The 10,282-nt window shown below is 46.3% G+C and overlaps 1 protein-coding gene across 1 annotated transcript; it reads left to right on the top strand.

Moving 5' to 3' along the window:
• Positions 1 to 2,052: 2,052 nt before the first annotated feature.
• Positions 2,053 to 9,326, top strand: ING2 (inhibitor of growth family member 2; the record flags this gene model as incomplete). Its single annotated transcript, XM_080710864.1, has 2 exons — positions 2,053 to 2,242; positions 8,592 to 9,326. 2 exons carry the CDS (start codon positions 2,053 to 2,055, stop codon positions 9,260 to 9,262), a joined length of 861 nt encoding a protein of 286 aa, XP_080566990.1. The 3' UTR covers positions 9,263 to 9,326.
• Positions 9,327 to 10,282: the final 956 nt, after the last annotated feature.

The following is a 10,282-nucleotide window of genomic DNA, read 5'->3' on the forward strand; positions in this document are numbered from 1 at the left end:
GGGTTCAAGTGGTCACACCTCAGTGTCAGAGGACACTAACACACAAGACCATCTTCCAAACTTCTGCGATACTGCTGCTGTTTTGAAGTCATCGAATTCCCTGGAATGCTTTTAGTTTGAAATTTAAAATTTCCTCTCGATCAAGAACTAGATTCTTCTGCACGTCAATGGCTACTTACTATTAGCTGTTTCAAAAGTGTTCTGAGCCGGGCGTGGTGGCGCGCACTTGTAATCCCAGCCCTCGGGAGGCTGTGACAGGAGTACCACACAGGTTCAAAGCCAGCCTCAGCTATTTAGTGAGGCTCTCAGCAACTTAGTGAGACCCTCTTTCTAAATAAAGTATAAAATAGGGCTGGGAGTATAGCCTGGAGGTAGAAAACCCCTGGGTTCCACGCCCAGTACCCACCCCCCAAAGTGCTCTGAATAGGTCATTGTACGGGTGCATCACCGCTGCAAACTGGACATAAGAAAATAATATATCACCTACTCACATTATCTTCCTAACTCAGAGACTACTCACAATAGGGTTTGTTTACGTAGGCATTCCATTTAAATTCTCCTTGTATTCGTTCCCTTTACACCGATTTCTTGGAACCACTAACACTACATATGTTGAAAGACTATCCGTCATCATAATCAGCTCTTCTTCCGGGCATTTCATTTACACTGCACAGATATTAAAACCTGAAAGTCGCCGTGGGCCTGGCTGCTGCTGAGGCTGTTATTTTCCTCTTCATGACCCCCCCAACCCCCTCTACTGTTAGTCTTGGGTAAAAGTGGGCGAAAAGACTCAGAAAGGAGGTGGTGTGTCCCTCCCTCCGCCGGCAAACCCTCAACGTTTAAGGCTTAAAAACGTCTAGATCCCTGAAAAAGAACCACTTAAGGTGGTCTGCCGGACACACGTTGGCGAGGCAGCCGCAGTCCTGCCTCCCTTCCCCTGGGCTGGAGAGCGAAGGAGCGGGGAGGACGGCCGACCCCGCGGCCGCCGACGCGGGAGCGCGACCGCGAGCGAGAAGTAAAAGCCGAGCGGACTCGGCTGAAGAAGGGGCGGCGAGGCGGGACGGGGCAGCGCTCCGCCGGGGAGCTCGGGGCCCCGCGGCGGCGGCGGGAGGCGGCACCGGCCCGAGCCGCGGCCGCGGGCGGGAAGCCGCCGCCGCGCATGCCGGGAGCGCCCCGCTGCACGCCGGGCCGCGTAGTCCCCGCAGGCCGCTCTCGAGTCGGCGGCGAGAAGCGGCCGCCCGCTGCTCCTTTTAAGGCTCGCGAGGGGCCGCGCTGGATCCGCCCGATGGGGAAGAAGCCGGTAACGCGGGGCCGACGGAGCCGCTCCCAGGTTCCTGCTCCGCGGGTCAAGGGCAGAAACTGGAAAGCGGCCACCTTTCCTCTCAGGTCCCATGCGGACCTGGGGCGCCGAAGCGGCCTCGGCCGCGCGTCCCCTTTAAGGGGGCGGGGCCAGCCTGCCGTTTGGCCGCCCCCCCGCCCCCTCCCCCCCGGCCCCGGGTTGACAGACCAATCGCCCGAGTGGCGGAGGGAAGGCGGGAGAATGCGAACCCTTCGGTAGGGCGGTAGGGGCGGGCCCCCGGCCTTATTAGGAGTGAGCGCTGCGCAGGCGCAGACGCGGCCGCGGCGGAGGGGCGGGGGCAGTCCAGTGAGAGACTCTCCGACTGGCACGGAGGGTGATTGAGAGGCGAGGGCACGGCGAGGGGCTTGTCATGGGGGTCCGAGCTCCGAGGCGGCGTCGGTAGCGCCCGGGGACTCCGAGGGCGCCCGGAAGTGTCAGCGCCCGGGACCGCGGCGCCGGCGCGGCCGGGGGATCCCCACGGCTCGGGCCCCGGGAGGGCGGGGGCAGGGGGAGCCCCGATCTCGCCCCGCCCCTGGGCTGGTTACCGCGGGGGCGGCGCTGTTGGGGGGAGTGGAGATCGGGGGCCGCGGCGCTGCCCTCCCGAGCGGCGGCCGGGGTCTCGGCGGCGCCGGGCTGCGCAGCGCAGGCCGCGGCTGTTGCATGTGTGGCTGCTGGATGCGGCGGCGGCGGCGCGGAGCAGCAGCGGCGGCAGGATGTTAGGGCAGCAGCAGCAACAGCAGCAGCAGCAGCAGCCACTGTACTCGTCGGCCGCGCTCCTGACCGGGGAGCGGAGCCGGCTCCTCACCTGCTACGTGCAGGACTACCTCGAGTGCGTGGAGTCGCTGCCCCACGACATGCAGAGGAACGTGTCTGTGCTGCGAGAGCTGGACAACAAATATCAAGGTAGGGGCGCGGGCCTGGCCGCCGGCCGCCCAGCCGGCTGGGAAGTGCCACTTTCCCTCGCTCCGGTGACAGCCCCCGGAGTGCACCGAGGCGCTCTGCCGCGTGGGACGGGGCGGGGGGCTGGAGACGGGCTTCGAGGCCCTCGCTTTCCCCGCTGCGGCCGGCGAGGACTTCGGTGGGGTCGTGGGGGTGGGGGCCGCTCCTCAGCCCCAGCTGCAGACCCAGCGGCTGCAGCTGCTGGGGAAGGGAATCAGCCATTTTATGCGAGCATTTGTTCCGAGGCTCGCCGGCCGGGTACCGCACACCCTCTCGCCCCGGCGAGGGCGGCGATCGCCGGCTGCGGCCGGGCTCTCGCCGCTCTGCGGGCCCGGCTCCGGGTCCCCGCGGCCCCCACCCCGAGGGCAGAGGCGTGGAACGCGGGGGGAGGGGCGGGGGGCGGCGAGGCGGACTCGGAGGAGGCCCTCCCTCCGCGCCCGGCTCGGGAGTGGAGTAGGCAGGTCTCCTCTCCCGCCCCGGGGAAAGTTCCGGGCCGCCGGCCTCCGTAGCCTCTCCCCAGCTCCTTCTGCCAAATGGTTAAAAGGGGAGGGGTCCCCCTCCGGGAGCGGGGAGGACGGGGGTGTGTGTGTGTGGCGGGGAGGGCCCAGTCCCTGGGGGCGGGGCCTGCGGGCGTGACATAGCGGGGGCGGGGCGCGCTCCCCCCCCGCCTCGCCTGGGGCTGGTCGCGGGAGAAGCTGGGCGGACCCGGCTGGCTGCTCCGGAGGGAGTCGGCTGTGCGGGGCGTCCCTTGGGTACTAGGAAAGTCGGTGTAGGGGTTTGCGACGTGTTTGTGGTGGTGTTTCTACTCCCCCCACCCAGTGGATCTAGACGGGGACACTGCCTCCCGGACCGCCGCAGACCCTGGCTCCGCGTAGGTTCCGGGCCATGTGTCACTTCCGGGTCCCTGGAGGAAGTGGGTCGGTTGACTGGGCAACCACCTGGCGTCCTTCACCCCGGGCTTCCTCCTCTGCCAAATTTACGTGAGGAGGCCGAAAACCCTCCTTTGTGGTTAAAGGAGTTAGGACACGGATAGTGTCGTTTAGCGTGGTCTTTCGCCTGCTTCTAGAGAGGGAGAAGTTTAAATGGAGGAATGTTTGCTTTTAGTAACCTTGAATCGAGGAGTAGACCTTAGACCTAATGTACAAATAACCACAAAGACTTTAAAAATAAAGTTTTGGACCCATTTTCTTTTTATTTAGGCCCATCTCTAATTCTGTGATTTAAGGAATCCACCCCTGGTGTACTATTTACTGGTCTGAAGCATGTTATAGCGATTAAGTGTCTTTTTTTTTTTTTTAAAGACTATACACTTTTGTCTTTTGAATCCATCCGATTGTTAGGACTAATCTCTGTTGGGGAGAAGAAAAGACTGACTCTGTACTGCATGCTAGTGTAAAATGAAACTCATTTTACTGATAAATTAAAATTTCCAAAGTGTTTAAGTAACTTATTCAGTTGATTAGATGAATATTTTATTCCAAAGATGGGTACTTCTGGAAAACACATTCTTGTTTTCCACTAAAGCCGCTGCCTTCTCTTCCTCCTCCTTAGTAAGAGTGATCCAGAGGTATTTTCTACAGATAAGGAGCACATGCAGGAATGGTAATCTAAACATGAGACATAGGTGCTGAAGAATTTATTAGTTTTGGTACCACAGGCCTGTCATCCCAAATACTAGGGAGGCTGAATCAGAAGGATTGAAAGTTCCAGCTGGGGAATTAAGGGAAACCCTGTCACAAAATAGATTTTAAAAGGACTGGGGCCGGGCATGGTGGCTCACGCTTGTAATCCCAGCATTTGGGAGGTTGAGACCAGAGGATCATGGTTCGCAGACAGCCTCAGCTATTTAGTGACGCCCTTTGCAACTCAGTGAGACCCTGTTTCAAAAATGAAAAGACTAGCCTGGCGTGGTGGCGCACGCTTGAAATCCCAGCATTTGGGAGGCTGAGACCGGAGGACCACGGTTTGCAGACAGCCTCAGCTACATAATGAGGCCCTCTGCACTCTGCAACTCAGTGAGACCTGGTTTCAAAATAAGGAATAAAAACTAGGGCAGGGGGTGTAGCTCAGAGGTCAAATGCCACTGAGTTCCATCTCCAGACCCACAAGAAGAAAAGAAAAGAAAAGAAAAGAAAAGAAAAGACTAAGAAATAGGGCTGGGGGTGTAGCTTGGAGGTAGAATGCTCCTGGGTTCCATCCCCAGTACCGTAATAATAATAATAATAATAATAATAATAATAATAATAATGAAAGGATTTTTAAAAAGTAGGTCTGGGGGTATAGCTCAGATGTAGATTGTCCCTGGGTTCTATCTCCACTACCACCAAAAAAAAAAAAAAAAAAAAAAGAGGGCTGGAATGTGACTCAGTGGTAGAACATTCCTGGGTTCAAACCTCAGTAGTGCAAAAAAAAAAGTTATATATTGAACATTTATAGTTTTTCAAATAATAATCTTGGTGTTTGTGAAGCTTGCATGTTTTTACTTTTTGTATGTATGCATGTGGTACTGGGGATTGAACCCAGGGACATTCTACCTGTGAGCTACACCTCCAACCCCTTTCCCTTTTTGTTTTAAAACAGGGTCTTGCTAAGTTGCTGAGTCTATCCTTGTGAACTAGAGATTCTCCAGCCTACAAAGTCCTGGGATTACAGGTGTACACCACTGTGCCCAGCTTTTACTTTTCTTTAAATGCACATGTTTCCCTTCACAAAAGTTACACTATTGTAGGTTAGGGAGGGACGATCTTAACTTGTAAACAGGGAAGTCTGCTACCAATGATCATATATAATTGTCATAAATTGCTCTAGTAGTAGTAATATAGTAGGCCTTTTTCATTGGGAGATAAATAAAAATCCTTAGCTCCATTAAGGTTGTCAGTAATTTCAATATTAATATATAAAAAAGTTCATTTTCACTCTGCACATGGTAACTAAACTCAACTTTCACAGTTGTATGTTAAGATTTATATACTTTTGTCATTTTTGTGAAGATTTGATATGTTTATTTTTCACTAGTTCTTAAGTAATTTCTGGTTTAGGATCTAATAGAAATATTTAGTGATAGAAATTGTAGAGGCAACCAAAGAAATTTTTTCTCTACCTGCATGAGAATTTTCAAAAATGGTCAAAGAACCACCCAAATAGAGAAATAAAGAAAATTTCACAGTTAAATAGGGTATTTATTGTGGGTTATGGTTATTAAAGAACCTTTATTTTTGTTTCAGTATACTTGATCATAATTTCTTAGGTAATTGTTGGTAAATAACAACTTTAGAACTAAAATGTAAAACTTAATTTTTTTTTTTTTTTGGTGGTACTGGGGTTCCTGGAAGCCCTTCTCCCTTTGGGCTACACTCCCAGACCTATTTTATATTTTTATTTGGAAACAGGGTCTCCTAGGCCAGCGCACGCGGCTGGCTTCGAACCTGTGCGATCCTCCCGTCTCTGCCTCCCAAGCGTGGGGATTACAACAAGCGTGTGCCACCACGCCCGGCCTGTAAAACTTAATTTTTAAGTCCCCTTCATACAGACTATAGAAAGTGCTTAAATAGTGGGGGTATAATAGAAATCTTGCAGAGTTCAAAGTCTGGGGTTTCTACCTGTTGAATTTCATTTCCTTCATATGTAGAAGTAATGGCTTCCTTATAGATTTGCTATGGAGATTAGAGAAGAAAATATTTACTACATAAAAGGGGCTGAGTAAATATTAGTTTCCCTTTTTTATACTACATAATTAAGATGGCTTTAAAATATGAATTTTTAAGCCGGGTGTGGTGGCGCACGCTTGTAATCCCTGCGCTTGGGAGGCGTAGACAGGAGGATCGCACAGGTTCAAAGCCAGCCTTGCTGGTTTAAGAGACTTAAGAGACCCTGTTTCCAAATTTAAAAAAATATAAAATAGGTCTGGGAGTGTAGCCCTGAGATAGAAGGGTTTCCAGGAACCCCAGTACCACCACAAAAAAAATATGAATATTTATCTCATAAAGACTGTCGGTATGTTAATGTGATATATTATTAACTTCTTACTCCTGATTATTAAATTACAATACATTTGAAATGAGGCTTTTTTAAATTTTCAAATGTTTTTGTGTCTGACAGGAAGATATTTAATTTCTTCATTTCTCCTATAGAGAAATTAGGTTCTTAGTAAATTCATTTACATGCTAAGCTAAGCAAATAAGCTTTGTTCAAAAGCGTGGCATACAGGTATGAGTATCCTCCAGAATGGTGGCACTGTGTCAGGTATCCTAGATTAACACTGTCCATCAGGTGTGAATACCTGCAATTTCCAGGGAGGAGCTAATTCATAAGAGTTGATTGAATATTTGCTTTGTGCTATTGTGGACAACTCCACTGCATGTATTTTACTATTTTCTGGTTTAGAAATGTTTAAAAATTCTGTTCCTTAGAGTTCATATTGGAATATAAAACAGTGGCATAGTATGTAGTAGTAATAATACAATGTTATGCTATGTGGTGTGTTAGCAAGAGCTATGTGTATTTCATTGTCTCTACTAGAACAGAACTCTTTCAAATAGAAGTTATATCTTATAAAGATAAGATATGGATTTGAAGCCAGGTGTGGTGGTGCAGGCTTGTAATCCCAGCATTAGGGAAGCTGAGCCCGGAGGATCGTGGTTCCCAGACAGCCTCAGCTACTTAGTAAGGCCCTCCGCAACTTGGTGAGACCCTGTTTCAAAATAAAGAATAAAAATAGGGCAGGGGGTGTAGCTCGGAGGTCGAATGCCCCTGGGTTCCTTCTCCCCATCTCAAAAAAAAAAAAAAAAAAAAAAGAGGAAAGAAAGAAAGAAATAGATTTCAATAAAACTAGTTATGAGTAATTTTTTATGACATCTGAAACTATTCAGATTTCTGCATACCTCCTAGTGACTCAGTCATTTTTATTTAAAGTTGCTATAAGTTTTGTTTATTTTTTTTTTAATTTTAAGTTGCTAGCTGGGTGTGATGGCACATGTTTATAATCCCAGTACTTGGGCGCTGAAACAAGAGGATCACAGGTTCGCGGCCAGCCTCAGCTACTTAGTGAAGCCCTCTGCAACTTAGTGAGACCCTGTTTCAAAATAATAAATAAAATAGGGCTGGGAGTGTCGCTTGGAGGTGGAATGCCCCTGGGTCCCATCCTCAGTACTGGAAAAAAAAAAATTTAAGTTGCTATGCAACTAAATCAGCAGTTCTAAAAGCTTAGAACCAGCTGCTGAGTTATCTACAAAGGCAGAGTGATCCAGTGCTGACTTTACTGTACTTTTGTTGTAGCTTGGTTAGTTGATGACAGAAACAATGAACTGACTCTGAAAATAGTTTTGATTTTCAGAATTTCTTATGTGATGCTGAAACAATCGAACCATTATAACTAAGGGGATAGGAAGCCAAAAGTTGCTAATATCTATTTTACGTAAGAATGTCCTCAAGAGTATGATGTGAAAGGGAAGAGTCATGTAGTAAGTCATTGAATTATAAATCTTGTAAACACAGTTGGGCTGTAATCCAGAGCCTAATTCTAAACTCTTTAAGTTTTATGGCCAGGGTCCAGCATATAAATTTAGTGTATTGGGTTTTTTTAAGATAAAAGTTTAAATGAAGTATAGGTGATAGATTCTAAGGTGGCATACAATTTTCCTGTCTATGTAAAATACTTTTGATTATTAATCATACATGCTGTATCCTTTTTTTTTTTTTTTTTTTTTTTTGCGGTACTAGGGATGGAACCCAGGGACATTCTACCTTCGAGCTACACCTCCAGCCCTATTTTTTATTCTTTTAGCTTTTTGAAACAGGGTCTCACTGAGATGCAAAGGGCCTCACTAAGTAGCCAAGACTGTCCAAGAACTGAGATCCTCTTGTCTCACCCTCTCGAATGCTAGGATTGCAAATGTGTGCTACTACACGTGGCTTATATCCTTTTTATTATTTTTTTAAATTAATTTTTTTTTTTTTTTTGGTGGTACTGGGGTTCCTGGAAGCCCTTCTACCTCCCAGCTACACTCCCAGACTTATTTTATTTTTGGAAACAGGGTCTTAAGTGCTGCTGGCTTCGAACCTGCGCGATCCTCCTGTCTCCGCCTCCCAAGCTCGGGGATTACAAGCGTGCGCCACCACGCCTGGCTATATCCTTTTTAATATAGGTTAATAGTATTAAAATTTATGTCCTCATTAGTTTACTTTTAAGTATACTTTCATAATGGATAATATCTTTGTATGGGAATAATGCTTTTAATGTGTACATACCATAAACTTGAAAATGTTAAATGTAATAATATATGATAATATTCTCATTTTTCTTTTCCATTTTTAGAAACATTAAAAGAGATTGATGATGTCTATGAAAAATATAAGAAAGAAGATGATTCAAACCAGAAAAAACGCCTACAGCAGCATCTCCAGAGAGCATTAATCAATAGTCAAGAATTGGGAGATGAAAAAATTCAGATTGTCACACAAATGCTCGAACTGGTGGAAAATCGAGCAAGACAAATGGAGTTACATTCACAGTGTCTCCAAGATCCCACTGACAGTGAACGGGCTTCAGATAAAGCAAAGATGGATTCTAGCCAACCAGAACGATCTTCAAGACGACCCCGCAGGCAGCGAACGAGTGAAAGCCGTGATTTATGTCACATGACAAATGGAATTGAAGACTGTGATGATCAGCCACCTAAAGAAAAGAAATCCAAGTCAGCCAAGAAAAAGAAACGCTCTAAGGCCAAGCAGGAAAGGGAAGCCTCACCTGTTGAGTTTGCAATAGATCCCAATGAACCTACATACTGTTTATGTAACCAAGTGTCTTATGGGGAAATGATAGGATGTGACAATGAACAGTGTCCAATTGAATGGTTTCACTTTTCATGTGTTTCACTTACCTATAAACCAAAGGGGAAATGGTATTGCCCAAAGTGCAGGGGAGATAATGAGAAAACAATGGACAAAAGTACTGAAAAGACAAAAAAGGAGAGAAGATCGAGGTAGTAAAGGCCATCCATATTTTAAAGGGGTTACTTGTCTTTTATATAATTCGTTTACTTTCAGAAAATGTTTTAGGGTAAATGCATAAGACTATGCAATAATTTTTAATCATTAGTATTAATGGTGTATTAAAAGTTGTTGTACTTTGTCTGTGACCTTAATTTTCTGCACTGAATTACCAAATATTTTATACCAGGTAGTCTTCAGATCACCTGATGAAAGGAGCAGGGAACAGGGAGAGAGTGGTGTGAGCATTATAAAGACTTTACAAACCATGCCTATTTCATTTTCATGTAAACTCCACTGCTATCTTTTTGGGTAAATATAAAAGTTTTTCTAACATTTTAGTTTGATGTACTTAAAAAGTTTAGATATAGTTGGATTTCTCTGTAAACATCAAATTATCTTGGGTAATTTAAAATATGAACACAGAGCTTTTTTCCTAGCCCCACTTATAAATTAATCTCTAATATTCCAGAAACTTAAGGAAGTAGAGATAAAACTGATTTGAGATTCCATGTGAAGTAATGTGCTCTTATTAGAGTATTTGCTGCTGTATTTTCCTTAGTAGCGTTTTGATACACTGTCAGTAGCCCATTTGTAAATGCCTTGCTGCTGTTGCTTCAAGGGATAGATACATTTAACTTGGTGTTTAATAAGGGAGTTGTTTTGTGTTTTAATTGGGACAGATAAGAGTAGTTAGGGTACCAAAAATGCCTCCATTGGCATATATTGGCAAAAATTGGGTTATATAGTATCATGGTTCAGGATTGAGCAATTTAAAAAATGCATATTAATATTTTCCATAAGATCCACTGCTGGGATACTTAGCCACAGGCCTGTCAGTGGAAAAAGGGCATATACTAGTCTTTAAATATTGCCTTCATGTCAAACAGTTGTTTTAAATAGTTCTACTAGGGCTATAGTTTATTTCTGTCCCAATCAGTGATTATACATTGTTTTAAATATTAGTGTACTTATCTTCTTAACTTTCTGGTATTGGTGCTGTTTTGATGTTCTCAT

Source organism: Muscardinus avellanarius, assembly GCF_963383645.1.
Source record: "Muscardinus avellanarius genome assembly, chromosome: 14".
In the NCBI taxonomy this organism is placed as follows: Eukaryota; Metazoa; Chordata; class Mammalia; order Rodentia; family Gliridae; genus Muscardinus; species Muscardinus avellanarius.